The sequence below is a fragment of the Saccopteryx leptura genome, chromosome 1 (assembly GCF_036850995.1).
Source record: "Saccopteryx leptura isolate mSacLep1 chromosome 1, mSacLep1_pri_phased_curated, whole genome shotgun sequence".
NCBI classification, from domain to species: Eukaryota; Metazoa; Chordata; class Mammalia; order Chiroptera; family Emballonuridae; genus Saccopteryx; species Saccopteryx leptura.
The window spans coordinates 35,905,484-35,925,297 of NC_089503.1; the positions used below are offsets into that span (position 1 = coordinate 35,905,484).

The 19,814-nt window shown below is 34.9% G+C and overlaps 1 protein-coding gene across 2 annotated transcripts in view; it reads right to left on the reverse strand.

Moving 5' to 3' along the window:
• LUZP2 (leucine zipper protein 2) overlaps positions 1 to 19,814 on the reverse strand; it is a 470,561-nt gene that overhangs the window by 214,146 nt on the left and 236,601 nt on the right. The window contains exons 2-4 of one of the 2 annotated variants that reach the window (XM_066364200.1): positions 11,573 to 11,690; positions 8,098 to 8,168; positions 1,574 to 1,655 (exon numbers count right to left, since the gene is read on the reverse strand). In XM_066364200.1, coding sequence (XP_066220297.1) covers positions 1,574 to 1,655; positions 8,098 to 8,168; positions 11,573 to 11,690 — 271 coding nt within the window. The remainder of the gene's footprint in view (positions 1 to 1,573; positions 1,656 to 8,097; positions 8,169 to 11,572; positions 11,691 to 19,814) is intronic. The other variant, XM_066364208.1, reaches the window with a different exon arrangement.

Sequence of the window (19,814 nt, forward strand, 5' to 3'; positions counted from 1 at the left end):
GACAGTTATTAGAGTGGCTGGGATCCCAGGTAACCAATTTGGATGGAGACTCTGTATTATGCATGTTTGTATCTTCTGTAAACTTGATGTTTTAGAATCTACCCTACACATATATGCAGGCATGTCTTGTTATGGACAACCCAATAATGTCTGAGTCACTCTCAAATACTTTTTAACCTCCTCCTCACATTGATTCTCTTTCCCCAACCTCCCCAAAAGTGTCATTCTTCTGATGTTATGCTTTTCAAATACAGACTTACTAATACAGAGCCTACAACCCCAACCACATCTGTATTAGGTTCTCACATTCCAGGCCACCAGCCTTAATCAGCTCAGGGTGGTTTCTAGCCCCACAGCCCAATGAAATCATTTAAACTGGTCATTCCTAAGACTGCTTACCATGCCTCCCCCATTACTTCCCACAGAAACCACAGTTAAACTCATGCCCTCAGTTCCCCTGCCTTCTTCTGCCTTGTGACCCACACAATTCTTTCTTGTGGTCCCTGTCATGGGGCATGCTGCCTCTCTTGGTAGTTGTTTTCTGTTGGTCTTACAATACCTCAAATTTTCTATCAGTGTATTATATTTTAAAACAGGTACAGGTTCTGGACACAAATGACAGTTCCAGTTCCCATAAATGTTGTGTAAGGTGCCTGAGTAAGGAAGAAAACTAGTTTTTAGCACTGCTCTCAAGAGCAGCATCCCTCCGGCCTATGATGCATATGAGTTATAAGAACTAAAATGGGGGAGAAGGCATCAAGAGAACATCATCTGAAAGAGAAAATCTGGAGAGAATTTTAATTCTTAAACTTTGGGTTGTGTCAGAATTACCTGCGGAGTTAACTGAATAGGCAGCTTGTATGTCATCACTTGATAGATTCTTATTCAGCAGATGTGGTGTGTGGCTTAGGGACCAGTACAGCTTAACATAGTTCAATGTCAATTACACCCCACAATTCAAAAACAATTGCATTGATGTGGGACCACATCACTCTCATTCCACTTTTGCCCACAATTTTTCATCTATAAATGACAGTTGAAAATCAGAAGTCCCCTAAGGATCACATACAACAAAAATATTTTTTTGGAATGAATGCTGATCAAGTGTTTTTATAATATTGTTGACTACATTTTCTTTATTGTGTATTCATTTTTATTTTTTACACTTGTATTTGTTCCATAGTGATTTTTTTTTTACCTTTTTATTGAATGTATTGAGGTGATGAAACAGGTTAACAAAATTGCACAGGTTTCAGGTGCAGAATTTTGCAACACATCATCTATATACTGTATTGTGTGTTCACCACCCCAAGTCAAGTCTCCATCCATCACCATTTACCCCCCCTTTACCCTTCTTCACCTGCTCCCATCATCTTCCCCCTAGCAATCGCCACACTCTTGCCTGTGTCCATAATTTTTTTCTCCTTTTTCTTTTTTGATCAATTCCTCCACCCCTGACAGCTGTTAGCCTGCTCTCTATGACTCTGTCTCTATTTTGTTAGTTTTTTTGAAAAAGAAAAATTAGCAATTACCTAGCTCCAAATCAAAGGACACAAAAAAGAAAGACACTTACGGTAGCCTGTTGTTTTTCCGCTTTCTCAGACGTCTCTTTAAGTTGATTTTGCAGGGCCTCCTGGAGAGACTTCATTTGTTCTCTAGTTTAGTAGGAAACAGAGCAAAAGAGAGGTGTAATGCAATTGTTACATCCTGTATCCGTTATGAAAGGAGGCTCTTCTTGGTATGGATATTTAGGGAACAGATGACCAGAACTGAATAGAGATACAGTTAAGCATAGAGAGTATATCTCAAGATTCTGGTAATAAAGGGTTTTTTCTCTCACACAAGTATTAAAAGAAAGCTATATTTCAAGGAAATTGCCTTTCTGTTGCATCTTATAAGAATCCCACACTGTGAATCATCTGTGAGCTGCATAATACATTAAATTAAATCAATATAATAATTAGTATTGAAATCTAATTTTAGTGACAGCATGCCAGGTAGGAAAAATTTACCATAGATTGCTGATAGGATAGAATTACTGTTTCTTTCGAATGCTCCCAATTGATTAACCCTAAAAAGCATTGTGATTTAGACAGCCTTTATAATGCTTGAGACTTTTTATAAAAATAGCAAGAAAGGAGACATTTCTAACTTGAGGGCTGCTTCATTTACTGGGGATAATAAAAGAAATATTTGTCTGCATATGTATAATTATTGTTTTTCCCACTTACAAATATATATGGACCCAGTCCACTTGTTAAAAGTATAAAAATTTTCATAAATATGCATTTTTCTCAATGGTTTAGAATTTAATCATTTATGGCAAATCGTACTATCTTTTTAAATTTCTTTTTCAATTACATTTTACATTCAATATTATTTTATATTAGTTTCAGAGGTACAGCATAATGGTAGAAAAAGTGAAGATATTAAGAAGTATAAATTGGTAGTTAGAAAATATTCATGGGGATGTTAAGTACAGTATAAGGAATGTAGTCAATAATACTGTTATAACTATGTATGGTGTCAGGTGGGTACTGGAAATGTCAGGAACAACACTTTGAAAGTTATGATTGTCATGCTCTCTCTCTTTAGTGAGAGGGGTGTGCAGACAGGGACAGACAGAAAGGAAGGGAGAGAGATAAAAAGCATCAACTCATAGTTGTGGTATTTTAGTTGTTCATTGATTGCTTTCTCATATGTGTCTTGACTGGGGGAGGGGGGCTCCAGCCAAACCAGTGACCCCTTACTCAAGCCAGTGATCTTGAGCTTCAAGCCAGCTACAATGGGGTCATATCTATGATTTCATACTCAAGCCAGTAACCCTACACTCAAGCTGGTAAGCCTGTGCTCAAACTAGATGAGCTTGCTCTCAAGCTGGTGACCTCAGGGTTTTGAACCTGACTACTCTGCCTCCCAGGCTGATGCTCTAAACTACTGCATTACTGCATGGTTAGGTGTCATACTATTTTTCTATGACTTAATTTTATCATCTAAACTATCATTTCAAAAAGTTCATGTAAAGATTAGTGTGTCAGTGAGTGTGTGTGCATTAATGTTGACATGAGGAATAAACTTCTAAGTAACAGCAACAACTAAGCAGAAACCTTTTCAGTTGTATCAGCAACCAAGCTAATTTAAAGTTCCCAATCTAGTGCCAAAATATTACATTGGGAACATTGGTGTGTAACCATAATACAGACACTAAGGGATAGGAGAGTACCCACTGAAGGCTATTTTTAAAATCTATAATATGGGTAAAATATTTGAACTTCCTCATAGGTTTGTAGTGAGATTTAGAAGACAGAATGCAAGCAAAATTCTTACCATAATGGCTGAAAAATAATCACTTAATAAATTTGAGATTATTGTCACAATCACTGGCACGCCTCTGGGGTCCTACGTTCATTCTTGGACCACCACATCTTGTACAACCATGAGCTGTTCTTTCATCCAATGAGATTTAATAATGCCCCCAGAATTCTTACTCTAGAAAAGTAAGAATTGGGTCCCAATTTCAATTTCAGAGAGAGAGAGAGAGAGAGAGAGAGAGAGAGGAAGTATCTATATCCTATCCCTGACACTCAAATATTCAACAAGCACTGAATAAAAATAGTCAAATATTTTATTCCCAATAAAATGATAAAAAGAATATAGCAAAATGTCATACAATTATCATTTTAATATTATATTTTTATTTAAATATTTTAGATTTTAAATTTTTAGTTTTTAAATGCTATATCTATATTTTAATTAAATTATAAAATATATACTTTATAAAAATAATCACAAGTATATATTCAAAATTGATATCTGATATCTATAAGCACTGTAAGAATAAAGAAAAAAAACTGTAAAAGCTCTTAACAAAATTGGAAAAGTTAGAGAATTTGGCACATTTTCACGGCAAGGAAAGCTATCAGACAGAGAATGTTAAAGTGGGTATTTTGAATCTTCTGAATCCATCTTCTTTTCTGCCTTCCAAGCTTATTTGTGCACATTCTCACTGCTCTGATGCTTTAGCTGTTCCCATAGTTCAGCCACAAAGACTTACTAATTTATACTCAAGAGAGATAATTCCTGACTTGCTCATGGAATTTCTCGGTTTCAAGGATTTTAAAGGGGAGCTGTTTCATACATCTTCCATCCTAAATTATAAACATAAACACACACACACACACACACAATCACTCTACAAGAAGGCATCTTTTTTCAAGTGGTTACCAGCTTGTATTATAACAACCTCACAGATGGAGAACTTGCCACTACACCAGGCATCCTTTTCATTTTCAGAAAATTGTTACATCATTTAGTACACAGAGTCCAAACTGCTTTCTAGGAATCTTTATCCACCAACCACCAGAGAGAATAAAAGGTTTTCTGTTACCATTTTCTCAACACAGCCTTTCAGAATTTTTAGGGTACTCCCCTCTGTGTCAGAGTGTCTACTATATGGTTACACACACTCACAAATGGATTGAATGTTGAACTGGGACACAGAGGACCCAGGTTCAAAACCTTAGGTTGCCAGATTGAGGGTGAGGTAGCTGTTTTGACTGTGGTCATTTCCCTGAGCCCAAAGATTGCTGGTTTGAACCCAAGGTCACTGATTTGAGCAAGAGGTCACTCGCTTTGCTGTAGCCCCTGGTCAAGGCACATATGAGAAAGCAATCAATGAGCAACTAAGGTGTCGCAACAAAGAATTGATGCTTCTCATCTCTCTCCCTGTCTGTCTGTCCCTATTCTGTCCCTTTCTCTGTCTCTGTCACCACACACACACACACACACACACACACACACACACACACACAAAAGCTCTCTGCTTTCTATCAACCTGGAGAGTTTTCCATGAATGTTATCCAGGCTGGCTAACTATTCCTGAAAATGTAACTCTGAAGAGTTAAACCAACTCTCTCTCTCTCCCTCCATCACACACAAATATAAAAATATACAAACATACACATGCATGTGCACGTGCCTGCACATGCACACAGACATACTCCTTTCTCTGTCTCTCTTCTACTCTTTGCTCTCTCCACATATATGGCCACGCCATATTCTCTGAGTTTAGTCTAGTTTCATTAGTCTAGTTTCAGCTGTACAGAGATACTGGTTGGTTCTAATTCCAAAAGGAAAATTCTAATTTAGTTTTTTTGTTTTGGTGGCCACCTCTGAACCAGTTAAGTGGAGCCAATGATGTCAGAGTCACAGAAAAAAGCATGACTTCTAAGGACTACTTTCTCAGGTGAAGTCCAGATGGTAAGATTCTAGAAGAACAGGACTATAGCCAATGACTTCTACAACATATTATATATTTTTCAGACTCAAACAATATTTATAAATTTGCAACCAGTTAATATATTTTATATTCTAAGATCATATTTTTCTCCTTTACTGTTTATTAATATCTCTAATTTTGGAATGAGACACAGCCATTCTCACATTCAAATAACTATGATTGTTATATATTTCTAAGTTAATAGCAAAAATTAATATGTAAGTTATATCCTTTTGAGATATTACTTATTATAGGAATTTATTGAAATTTCTATTCTAATTTTGTGTACATTATATGATTTATGCATTTTGAATGAGTTTTCTAATTTGGGGTATAACTTGGAAATTACAATACCAAAATATCTGTTTCATTTAATCCTTTTATTGAAAGATGTGGTCTATTATCTGATAGTTTGTAAACTGTACCAAATATGTAAATGCTGATTAAGAAATTTTTTTTTAAGATGTTATTTATTCATTTTAAAATAGAGAGAGAAAGAGAGAAGGGGGGAAGAGCAGGAAGCATCAACTCCCATATGTCCCTTGACTAGGCAAGCCCAGGGTTTCGAACCAGCGACCTCAGCATTCCAGGTCAATGCTTTATCCACTGCACCACCAGAGGTCAGGCACTGATTAAGAAATTCTCAGTAAACCTAACAACATATTTTCCTGGTTTGCTTGAGTACTTTGTGTGTCATATAGAAACAGCCGAAGGCAATTTATGACAATATCAGCAAACCAAAGGAATAGGCTTTTTCTTGTCACCATTATGCATAAACCTGTCTCCTCATCTGTGTCTCCTCCGCAATGAAGAAAGACAGACATTCTTGCTCCTTCCCTCCATGCTCCTCACTGTTAAGATCTTGTCTCATTTTTAAGCCATCACTCTTCATCTGGTTTATGTCTCTTTCTTCTTACCTTGAACAGTGCAGAATAATCCCCCTAAAATACATTTCAATTTGTAACCATTCTTTCATGGAGCTACCTAAAATGGGTTTCTTCTGAATTTTAAAAGTTTTTGTCCCAGGCTGTGTATACAGCTTTAATTTCTGAGCTTCCCTGACTCACTGTCTTCCTTGATCACACAACCCTCTCAGTGGTGCTGCACATGCACTGTGCAAAGGGCACTTTTGTTTCCACATTTTTTTATTATCATTTCCCACCATGGAATGCTATATAAAAAGCAACATTTTCAGTGTCTCTTCATCTCTCTTGACTAGTTATTTCTATTTAAAATGCTGTTTATGGCCCTGGCCAGTTGGCTCAGTGGTAGAGCGTCGGCCTGGTGTGCAAAAGTCCCGGGTTCGATTCCCGGCCAGGGCACACAGGAGAAGTGCCCATCTGCTTCTCCACCCCTCCCCCTTTCCTTCCTCTCTGTCTCTCTCTTCCCCTCCCTCCCACAGCCGAGGCTCCACTGGAGCAAAGATGGCCCAGGCGCTGGGGATGGCTCCTCGGCCTCTGCCCCAGGCGCTAGAGTGGCTCTGGTCGCAACAGAGCGACGCCCCCTGGTGGGCGTGCCGGGTGGATCCCGGTTGGGCGCATGGGGGAGTCTGTCTAACTGTCTCTCCCCGTTTCCGGCTTCAGAAAAATACAGGAAAAAAATAAATAAGTAAAATAAAATGCTGTTTATAATTTTCCAACACTAACTCAATGAGCCACAAATCATTGTAATAATACAGAGTAAAAGTGCTTTAAGAGGTGGCTAACTTCAAACCAATAAAATCATTTAAAATGTTATACTTTTAGAAATATGCTGAGACCAATGGTTTTACAAGCTCTTTTTAATATTGGATTTGAAAAGAATTTAATGTTCAATAAATAAGAATCTAATAATCTCATGTTAATAAAAATGGTCAATATAAGATAAAAGCTTTGATATTTTTTAACATATCATTAATTCAAATGTACGCCAGTGAGAGGTTTCTGAGGCAAGAAGGAAGGACAGTGGAAAAGGTATAAAACAGTGGGAAGAGAGTGTGCTTAAACTTTTTCTCAGCTTTTTGCTTTGTGCTCAGTGAACTAAAATGAAAGGATGTAGCTACTGGGTACGAACACAGAAGAGTTGGTTTCAATTAACATAATTCTCAGAAATTCCTTTAAGCACTTTGAGCAGCAATTTTTTATCAGATAAATGAATACGATTATATCTACTTCAGAAAGGAATTGTGAAGGTGAAACAAGAAAATATATGTAAACTATCTAGCAAAGTGTCAAGTAAATGCATAATAAATGCTAGCTTACTTCAACCTTAAACTACCTTTTCCTTTGAGAAGCAATTTCAAATTATATAGCTTTTATACTGCACAGAAATCGATCTCATAATACATTTTCTTCAAAAATAAGCAAACCAACATCAACCACATTGTATTAATCCTACCCATATTATTAATAAGATTACTCCATTCTTTTCTACCCCCACCATTATCAGCACGGTTGAGTTTTGATACTATTAAAAACTGGCCCACTGAAGTCAGTGTCATTGGATCTGTCTGTTGATGGGCAGACTTATCAGGGGCCATTACCTAAGGTAATACAAGAAAATACTACAGATCTGTAAACACTGGAATTGAGGTCTGCAAGCAGCCTCAGTACCACTATCACCAGGGAATCTTCTGGAAATGTAGACTCTCAAACCCCACCCTAGATTTCCTGTATAAAAATCTGCATTTTGAACAAGAATCTCCTTTATTCAAGTCTAAGAGGATAAATAAATGAACACATTTCAAATGAACTGATTTTTTTGTAAAGGTTCTGAATAGAGTTCAACACTATGGAGAATAAAAAAAGAACTGAGAAAATAAAAGGGAAGCACTGTCTTACCTTTGTTTCTGTCCTATTTCCAGAAGCTTTTGAACATCAGTTTTGGCTGATTTCTCTTCATTTTTCAGGGACTAACAAGGAAAAGGGGAAAAGGCAGTCTTATTCAAGTGATAAATTGAGGTTCACTTTACTTTTGTCTTTACGGCACAAGGTGTGACTGCACGTATGCCCTGGAACAAGAATGTGCAAATGAGGCCATGCCATCTGCATGGTTCTGAGGATGCACACAGGAATTTATGACACCAAGTAGTGCATGCACAGTGGGTGAAGGGAATGAGCTGAGTCTGGATCTTTTAGAGGTTCAATGGAGGGGAACGTGCTCTCCAAATATCTAGGTCTCTTAATAAGTGAATATAAAATACAACTTCTGCTCCTGATTCGAAGCTTTACTGTGTCCTCCACTGGCATATTAAACCAACTCTGGTTTAGTGTCTAGAATCCAGGGGACATAATAGGCCTCCCTGAATAAACTAAATAATAATACAATTCAAGATCAAAGCAGCCAAGAAGCATTCACCTATGTGGCCTTGTCTGTTTATATTTATGAATAATACATTAGAATACAAAGAAGAACTAGGGCCATGTAAAATTATAACTGGTCTGTATAGATAGGTATTAAGGAAAAATATACCACCTTAGTCATGAACATTTATTTACTCTGGCAAATTCAGTATTCCCAGACCATGAATTAAAACAGAAAGCCCACTGAGCTTACTTACTCATTAGAGTCTGCCCCAGTCAGCATTCCCTAGGCACTTTCTTATTTATACTCAGTAAATTATTTAATAAGGTAACTTACTTTTCATAATATTAAAAGCTGAAGCTGAGAGGCAATTATATTGTTTATAGAAACAGAAGCTGTGACAGGTAAGGAACTGACAATAGAAAGAATAGTAAACACTATTTAAAATTAATTTAACAAGTATCTATCTTGAATTATGCAGAGACATGTACAAAGGCATAGCATATGCTTTCACAAAATTTCCTATCTAATGCAAAAAATAGATGATTTTCATATAGTAAGATAAGCATTCTGATAGGGATGTGGTAGGTTTAAATTCACATGAGAAACTTCTTCCCTAAAATGATAGCTTTGGTTAGAAAACAGCCAATCCAAGAAGGTCTACTTTTTTGGGAAGAGTAGCTTCACACAAAATACCAAGAAAATAGGACAAGGAAATACAGTATGGATGAAAGAACCAATCCTGAGATTTCAAGTTCAAAGTGCATCATGGTCCTATGACCTCGAGAGGTCACAAATGTGTTCTTTCGCTTCCTTATGTGAAAACAAGGATGAGAATTTTGAAAAGCCTACTTTAGACAGTTAATGGAAAACAGAAATGGGATAATAGATGTAGAAAAGCACTTGATGAAAAGTGCAATGAAAAATATGCTTACTCATTTATTAATCATCTACTGGATGTCAGCAAAGCTAATCCATTTAGAAGAGTTAGAGTGTACGAGACTATTATTTCCTCACCAATATCCAAAGAAATAGAGTATATGTTTCGGAAAATATTATTGGTTAATTAAAGGACATTGATGGTTGACAGACCTACTAATTAATCAGCATAATGTTTAATTTATATTACCATCCCATTCAGAGACTATGATTATAAACAATAGTTTCAAAGCTCCCACATTCATGAAGTATTACTGGGAAAAGATATGTACAGTGGACTATATAGTTATTCACAATAAGTTTGAAACTTGGAACCACCTTTTATTAAATGTATGACTTTGGACTTATGTGAGTCTTGTTTCCTCATTTAACAAAGAGTATATAATATTATCATAATTCTGTAGAGAGGTTGGTAAGAGAATTTAATAAAAAATAAAAACCACTTTGCACAATGGTCGGCACAAAATAAACAGTTATCTTAAAAATTGCAATTACATTTAGTGGTAGGATTGTTACAGTTTCAAAAATGTTTCTCTATAAAGTTATATATTTTTATCAAACAATTTTTTAGATTGTAATTAGATGTCTTAACTTAGGCTACTAGTATACAGAGACTGAGTGTCTTGGGAATATTATAAGCATTGACCACTCATAGGCATTTCACCAGAGGCTTGACATATTTTTAAAGTGCCAGGTGTTTCATGCCATGAGTAGGTGCAGGTGTCTTGACAATTCATTGTAGCTTCATGAAACTTAAAGAGTTTCTAGCTAATGATAAAATGCAGCTCTGATTCAGATTCCTATGAAAATCAATTTACATCCCTATTCATCCTAGTCAGTACTTCCCTAATGCTCTGTGAATACTTTTATCACAGGGCTGGTAATTCTGCACTGTTATCCTGATACCTGTCTTTGTGTCCTACTGGAAAGTGAATGTTTTATCTTTTGCTCTTATTTTCATGTTTTCAGATGTAACTTCTAGAACAAAAGCTTGGGCATTGGGTTCAAATACTAGCTCTGCCACCTAACTATCCCTGTGTTCTTGATAGCTTATTAATTTTTTTTTAACTTTGTTTTCACACCTACAAAATGAAACTACTGATAAACAGAGCATAGTTGTCATGTGAAAATTAAATAAAAATTTTGGAAAGAGTACTTAACACAAGACCTTGATCATGCTCCATAAACTGTAGTGGTTACTGGCACTGTAATGATTATCGTCATTGTTATCATCATCCTCATGGGACAAGTGCTGAGGACAGTGACGACTCCATGTATTTCTGAAATTTGGTTCAGCGCAATAACTAATAGACTCTGGGACCAAATTGCTTGTATTTAATCCTGCCTTTCCTTGTGACATTCAAAAATAAATGATCTTCTCAAAACATGATTCCATATGTGTAACAAGAAAAATCATATTAATAATATCTACCTCATAAATACATTATGGAAATTAAATTCTATAAATCAGCCAAGGTTTTTGGTACATATTATATAGTCAATCAATATAATATTTAAACTCATATTAAAATATATTATCATAGATTTTAGAAAGTTTTTCTCTTATGTAGATCTTGTCTTGGTTTTTTGATTGGGACTTCATTGAGTGTTAATATATTTTTATAGATGACACTTCTTTATAAGGCATTTACTTTAGTAATGAGTTTTATTTAAAAAATCTTCAGAGTTAATCTTTGTGGAATTTAAATTATTTTCCTAGGGAATACGCATATATTTAATCAACTCTTGATCATAATTACTTTTCATCATTTCATAATTAAAAAAAATACATGGGTCAAATTGATCTTAGAAGCAGTGAGAAAATAATGGCTTTGCCAAGCACACAGTTTTATCATTTCTGAATTTGAAAACCACACATTCCCAGATTGCATTTTAATTGACAATTCCTTTCAAAGTTCATGTAATAAATAATCACTTTCATGGTCAAGCCCAGAAACATATTTAAAACTAGTAAAAAAAATAATAATGCAGGCATCTTTACATGTTAATCTACTGAAACAAACCAAGAGCCTCTTTCTCCTTTGCTGCTAGGAAAATGAGCTCTCATCTCACCTGAAGATTGACTTTAATTCCATCAAGTTCTCTTGATGTCTTTGTTAGCTGCCGGAGCATGGCTCTTCGCTCCTTAAAGATTTCTTTCAGCTGCTTTTGTAGCCCTTCATAGTCCTGTCTAACACAGAAAGAAAGGGTGTGAGAGCCCAGTGCTTCCACTACAGTCAAAATCACAAGCCCTTGCATTTAAAGCACACTCTAGAAACCTTAATTAATAGGATGTTTTGGTCTTATTCTTTCATCAACAGGGGTAAAACTGAAAAACCAGATAGTTTTATAATAAGGATTTCATGTTGCATTGTGGGCTATCCAGGCTACAGAGAGATTCCAGAGCAGTATTGCACATCTTCTACCTATAGAACATCTTTTATCAGGTTCCTCTCTGGAAACAGGTATTTTCATAACATGAAAACAGCTTTTTTCTTTTTTTTTTTCAAATATCCTTGAAGTTTTACAACAAACAATATGATTTGAACCAATGTATTTTGAAGACATAAACAGGTTCTGACACGGGGGGAGGCAAACTTGGAAGTAGAGACAGAACAGAATATAGGGGCTTGCTTCATCTCTGGCTTGTAGGGAAGAAAGCCCATTGAAAAGGCACTCTTTCCAAACGTGTCTAAGAGTCTCTGTTGCTATTAAAGAGCTATTGGGAGAGACAAAATATCTATTAAAATCAGTCAATAGATCCAGTGAAATTTGAACAGAATTGTTAACAATTGCCACTAAAAAAATGCCATTTATATCAGTATCATACATATATATATATTTCCATTTTTCTTATGTAATCTTTGTGAGAAAATAAGAAAGATATTGTAATTCTTATTTTGAAAATACACATATATGAGTTTAGAAAAATTAAGTTACTACCCTAAAATTCTATTTAAGAAATAAATGAGCAAGTGTGTGTGTGTGTGTCTGTCTGTCTGTCTGTTTGTGTGTGTGCGTGTGTGTGTCTGTGTCTGTGTGTGTATCAGGGTAACGTGGAAAAGGAAACAGATAATTGTCAGTGCCGTTTAGAACTGTAACTGATTGTGGAAGGTTAAATGATTAATTGGAGCACATAGAGAGTTGATAATCCAGGGAAAACTTCCTGGAGAAAGTGATGTAAAATATACAACGTGCTCCTTGAAAGATAAGTAGAACTGAGCTATATGAAGGAAAAAAGCATGTGTAAATGCTAATAAAAATGAGCTTACTGAATTAAAAATAAAGTACGTAAGTGTCAAATAGTCTGGAGTCCTAATTAGGCTGTGGGAGGTTTGCTTTTGAAATGAGGATGTGAAAAGCATAAGCAAACTTATGCAAGACTCTTAAGTAACGGGTAGGAGTTGTGCATTGTTTTAAAAACAAGAGGAAGTACTGAAAGGTTATACAGGAAATAATTGACATTGTCTGATTTATTTTTGGCAATATTTTCCTGGTTAAAACTGGGGAGTGAATTGGAGGAGGGAAAACTGGGTGAAAAGAAGTTAATCCAGCAATAACCCAGGGAAATGATTGAGGCTGCCTAAATTAGATTAGAAGCAGTGGAGATAGGGAAGCTTGTGTTCATTTCAGCAAAACATGGAAAATTGAATCAATAATATATAATTTAAAAAATATTTTGTCTGCGTGTGTGTCATGGGGAAAGAGAGAGCAGGAGTGGTGCTTTAATTACTAAAGATAGCGTGTTTCTGGTTTAGGCAACTATTGGAGGCATCCCTTCCCTGAGAGAAGTCACAGGGTCCACAGTTTTAAATGCAAGTTTTGTTGACAAGTTTAAATTTAAAGCTTGGAGGAAAATGGCTCAAACTCTCATCTATAGTTTCTTTATCAGTAAAATGCAGAACTAACATCGACTTCTCTTAGACTGTTATGTATTAAATAAAGTGGTAAAACTTTGAACCTACAATAGGTAATTAATTAAAAATATATATCAAGTTTCTGTTACAGCCCTGGCCGGTTGGCTCAGTGGTAGAGCTTCTCCCAGCATCTGGATGGATGTCTCGGGTCCGATTCCCAGTCAGGGCACACAAGAGAAGCGATCATCGGCTTCTCCACATCTCTCTCTTTCTGCCCCCATTCTGCAGCCGTGGCTGGCTGGTTTTGAGGGAGTTGGCCCCAGGTTCTGAGGATGGTTTCATGGAGTCTCTGCCTCAGACCCTAAAAATAGCTCTTTCGGAGCCACGGATCACTGCTCAGATGGATAGAGCATGGTCCCATAGGGGCTTACTGGGTGGAACCCGGTTGGGGAACATGAGGGAGCCTGTCTCTCTTCCTCCCCTGCTCTTACTTAATTAAAAAAATTATTTTCTATTACAGACAAGTCTAATGAATTGGTTGTCTTTCTGCAGAATTATAAAGGAACTGGGTCTATCATTGACCTTACTGATGATAAATGTGAGTCATCTACAATAAGTTTTTATTACAATGCTTTGCTTTTGCTCATTTTCAAAATGTAGGTCTCATGCACTCTTCACATTCTTCTTGTTTGAAGGAAATTGGAATGCCCTTATGACAAGGACTTTAATATTTTCCCTGGTCTTCTGATTTTCACCATTGAACCAGATAGTTACTTATTAATGTCCCAAGTTTTCTCTCACTTCACTGGAGAAGTCAAATAATGAACGGTAAGGCTCATTTTCACCTAATTCTAATCATACAACTTTACTTCATAGTCCAATCTGTTTCTCCTGAATGTGACAATGAACACATCTCCAAAATTAACACGCATTGACAATGTATTACATGTAAGTTATGTCCTATATATTTACCTAATTTTCTGAACAACTGTATGAAATAATCACTAATATTAATCCCATTTTACAGTTGAGTCACAGGGATAGAAACTTTCAAGAATGTATTTTTATTAAGAAACTGATATATCAATCAACCTTCTTAGCCCAATGCCTTAGCTATTACGCTGTAAGAACGTTCTTACTTGGATACGAGTTTATTGTAATTAAACATTTACTGTACTTATCACAGAACTGATATATATATATAATATATATGGTTTTTATATTGGATTTATTTGCCATTTGTTAGTCTCCAGGTAATAAAATTATAAATATCATCACCTTTTGATTATTTATAATCATCTTTTAATTCCAATATTTGGTCTTCAATGACTTTCTGAAGAAAAGAGAAACAATTTAAAATCCCTTTATTTTCTGGTAAATGCGCTGAGAACCATAAAGAGGATATAATTTATCAAGAAAATGCAGCCAGAAGTACCAATGGTAACACTCTAGATTCAATCATTCAAGATCCTTACAAAATAGGAAACTTGAAACACTGGTTAGCATTTTATCAGATTTTCTTGTATTTACAAATGAGTGCATATTTATATTCTAATACCTTTTATATTTTCCCATAACAAAAAGTAAAAATATGATCCTCTACGTTTTTGTTGTGCAACCGTCTTGTTCTCCCCGGAGCTCTCTCCAAGTCTGGACATATTAAAACCCATTATGCATGCACTAGAACATATTTTACCACTGAACACTTTTTCTTTCTCTCTTAAAAGGTATTACAACCCACACATGTGGGCACAAATATATTTTCCTGAAAATGTCTGTTACTTAATATTTACGTTCCTAAAATTGGAAATATTTACTCCAAAGTTAACAAGCTAATGTTGATAAGTGCTAGTAAATTGCCTTCCTATAAGCTATACTAGTCTATACTTCTATTATAGGTATATTTTTTATATTCTCCTCAACACATTTATTGTAATTATCTCCCTCTTTTACTTAATATTTCTTATTGAAATGAGTGAAAAATGATACCTTTTTTCTGACACAAGTTCCAATCGCTGCATTAGGAAGATTGATTATATTTTTACAACTTGATCACTACTTGTATATCTTCCTTTATGAATTATCTGTGTATGCCTTTTACCCATTTATAGTCTGGGTTAAATATTGTGCTAGATTCTTGGGCTTTCTTAACAAGGTAACCACAGAATGGGTGGTTCAAACAACAGAAATTTTTTGTCTCACAATTCTAGAAGCTAGATTCAAGCTGTCTATACAGTTGATTCCTTCAGAGGCCCATGGAAGAATCATCTGATCTAGGTCTTTCTCCTTGGCTTGTAGATGTCTGTTTTTTCCCTAGGTCTCTTCACAGTGGCTTCTATGTGTGACTCTGTGCCTAATTACCCCTTCTTATAAGAATACCTGTCTTATTGGTTTAGAACTCACTCTGATGACCTAATTTTAACTCAATAACTTTTGCAAATACCCATCCTCAAATGATGTTACACCTCCGGTTCCTAGGTTTAGGACTACAGTGTAAGAATTTTTGGGTGGATACAATCAACACACAACAGTTTTTAATCTATTGATGTATAGAAACTCCTTCTCAGTACGGTTTTTAGTTTATTGTCATTATATAGAAAATATTTTCCAACTTTCTTATTGATAGTTAAGTTTACTAGACCTTAATTTCTTTCATATATATATATATATATATATATATATATATATTGTTCTTTATGGAATTCAGATGGCTTTTGCACAGATAGATCTCTACTTCTGTATTATTCTTTAAAAGTTTCTGTATGTTATGAAAATATATTAGTTGTTAATTACTGCTAAGCTATCAATTAATTTTGGAATCTGTCTATATCTACATATTTTTATATTATTTTAAATATATATATTTTTAAAATAATGTAAAATATATTTTTAAAATATATATATATATTATTTTATTTTTTTGTACTTTTTGAAATGAGAAGTGGGTAGGCAGAGAAACAGACCGACTCCCACATGTACCAGACCAGGATTCACCTGGCATGCCCACTAAGAGGCATTGCTCTGTTGCAATCTGGAGCCATTCTAGCACCTGAGGCAGAAGCCATGGAGCTGTCCTCAGAGTCTGGGCCAACTTTGCTCCAATGGAGCCTTGGCTGCAGGAGGGGAAGAGAGAGAGAGATTGAGAGAAAGAAGAGGGAGAAGGGTGGAGAAGCAGATGGGTGCTTCTCCTGTGTACCCTGGCTGGGAATCAAACCCAGGACTTCCACACGCTGGGCTGATGCTTTACCACTGAACCAACCAGCCTGGGCTGGAATATATTTTATATACTTAGTAAAAGTTAAAAATATGATTTAGGTAAGGACAGCGACTTGTCTTGGAACCACTAGAACATTCCTTTCCCCACTCATTTTGAAATGACACTCTCTGATGTGCCAAATTTATTTTTATTGTGTGTTTTGAATCCTCTATTCTGATCTGTTGATGAATTTGTTTGTTGTAGTGCCATATAATGATTTAATTATTAAAACTGTATGCTACATTTTGATAATCCCCTAGATTTGCCACTCTATTGGTTTAATTTATGTTTTTTTGTTTTGTTTTTAATGAGAGGAGGGGAGATATAGAGACAGATTCCCATGTGGCCCTAGACTGAGATGCTCTTAACAACCCCCACTTGGAGCCAATGTTCTAATCAACAGAGCTATCCTCAGTGCCTGAGGCAGACCTTAGAACCAACCAAGCCATCATCAATGCCCAGGACCAACATTTGAAGTAATTGACCCACTGGCTGTGAGATGGGATAGTTAAATTAAAACCAGAGAGAAAAGGGAGAGAGAAGCACATGGTCACTTCTCATGTGTACCTTGACTAGGGATTGAACCAGGGATGTCCACACATGGGGCTGATGCTCTGCCCACTGAACCAATCATCCAGAGCCTAATTTATAGTTTTATTTATACTTTTTTGTATTTTTTCCCCTTAGTTAATTTAGACTCAGTTTGTAAACAATAAAAAATCCTACAGGGAATTTAATTGAAATTGTATTCATATTATAGTTATGTCTAGGTATATAGTTAACAGTAGGGCAATTTCTAATCCCAAACATAAATTATATTCTAGTGCTTTTATAAGATTAGTAAAGCTGTACAGTTACTTTAAAGAATACTTACTCATTTCTCATTAGACATATTGTCTGTCATTATGATGAATAGATTTTTTCCATTCAATTAACTCTATGGGATATTGCTGGTTTCTTTAAAGCTCATGTCACATTAAGATGATCTTGATTCTAGATATCTTATTAAACAAACTTATTAGTTGTTATTGTTATTCTGTTGAATTTGCTTTACTTTTCTGGGAAAGAGGTAATATTTCTTTGAATAATATCAACCATCATTTTGTCTAATAGTTAGAACTTTTATTTCTTTTTTCTCCCTTTGCTACTTGTGTTGGTTAAGACCTCCAAAACTGTGTTGAATAGGGAAAATGATGGCACAACTTCTCTCTTATCTGTGGCTTTAAGATAGACTAATTATGTTTCATCACTGAGTAAAAAAGTATGCAATTATTTGCTCCAATTTTCAGGTATTAACATTTTTATGCAGGCTATTTTTTTAAATAAAATTTTATTGAGTTATAACACCCATGCAGAAATAAATGCACCATCTCAAAGGCACCTTTTATGAATTATTACCAAGTAAACATGCAAAAAATTTACAAGTAGAAGCTTTTCTTTGATCTCACTTATTTATCACTTTCATTTTCTTCCCCAAATGAACCAATATTCTAATATTGCACTATAAGTATTTGCCTTTGGTTGAAATTAATACCAATAGAATCACCAGATGCCCTATTTTGTGTTTGTTTTGTTTTATACAATATGTGATTTGTGAAACTTTTCTATACTGTGTAGAGAAATAACTTGTTAATTACTAGCACTGCTTATTATAGAAGTGAATAATTATACTGCAATATACCTGGTGTTGATAGTCTTGATTATTTTATATGTCTTGTATTTAAAGTATAAATGCATGTATACTGATTATGTATCTAGGGATAGAAGTGCTTTATTATAGGGCATGCTTTTATTCAACTTTAGTACTTTCTGCTGAATAATCCTCCAATTTAGCTGTAGAGAAGGTGAGGTGCAGAATTCCAATAGTTGCACATATTTATCAATACCAGCACTGCATTTTTTTTTAAATTTCAGTCACCTTAATAGTTGTGTAATAGTATCTCATTTAAACTATAATTTATATTTACTAGTGTCTGATAAAAGAGCACTTTAGAAAAGATTATATCTATACATTATCTTTTATAGAACACCTGTCCACATTTCTTGTCTTTTTCATTTGTTTGTCCATTGCTTATTATTGATTCATAGGTGGAATTTTTTCATTTGTCTTGTCTCAATTATAGGCAGAAGAGAAACCCCACACCCTTTACTTGGGCATGTGACACTCCAATAGAATGTTTGTGGGCATGGCACATCAAAATTTAAAAGATTTTTTGTTTTTAAGTATTTTATTTATTGTTTTTTTGAGAAAGAGGTAGAGAGAAAGAAAGAGAGAAAGAGAGAAAGAGAGAGAGAGAGAGAGAGAAAACCTCTTCTTATCTCTTCCAGTATTGCTCTGACCAGGGATCAAATGGCAACCTTTGCATACCAGGATGATGCTCTAACAGAGTTATACAGTCAGTGTTATCAAAGACTTTACATGTCATTTGTCTCTTTTTGCTTAGCCTTTTGTTCCCCTGCTAATAGATACATAAAGAAATTTCCCCAAATAACAACTGTACCTTCAGGCTGCTTCAGAAAAAAAAACTGTAGAACAAATTTGAATTTGATGCATATTCTGAAGCAGAAACACCCAGTAACCCTTTATCCTGAGTTTGGAAAATAACATTTGTTATTATAGACAATTAGAGTCCTGGAGTAATTTATAATGTAGCTGTATTACAGCAAAACCTTGTCTCATAAATGTATTTATTGAAATGATCACATACATTTATTCTCTTATACTTTTAATGTGCTGAATTACATTGATTCATCTTACATATATGAGTAATGATTACATTAAATCAATCTTTTTATTACTGAAATCAAACCTTTTGTCTATTATATATAATTCTGTTAGATTCACTTTGTTAATAATTGTTTAGAATTCTACTTTTATTCTCACAGGAGATATTAATTTCTTAATGTCCTTTCTCATCATATTCTTATAAAGCTAGCTTGGCATCTAGGTTACGCTTAGACCATGAAGCAAATTATGAAGTACTCCCTCTTTTCTTATTATTTAAAAGAATTTACATAAGTAATATTTCTTTCTGAACTAATAGAACTAATGTAAAATTATCTGGTCTATAAAGTTTCCTTTGTGGGAGGTATTTATTTACAGATTCAATGCTTTGCTTTGTAACTATTCAGGTATTCCAATTGTCCTTCTGTCAATATTAGTAAGGCACATGATTTTTAGTAGTTTTTTAATTTTATTGTC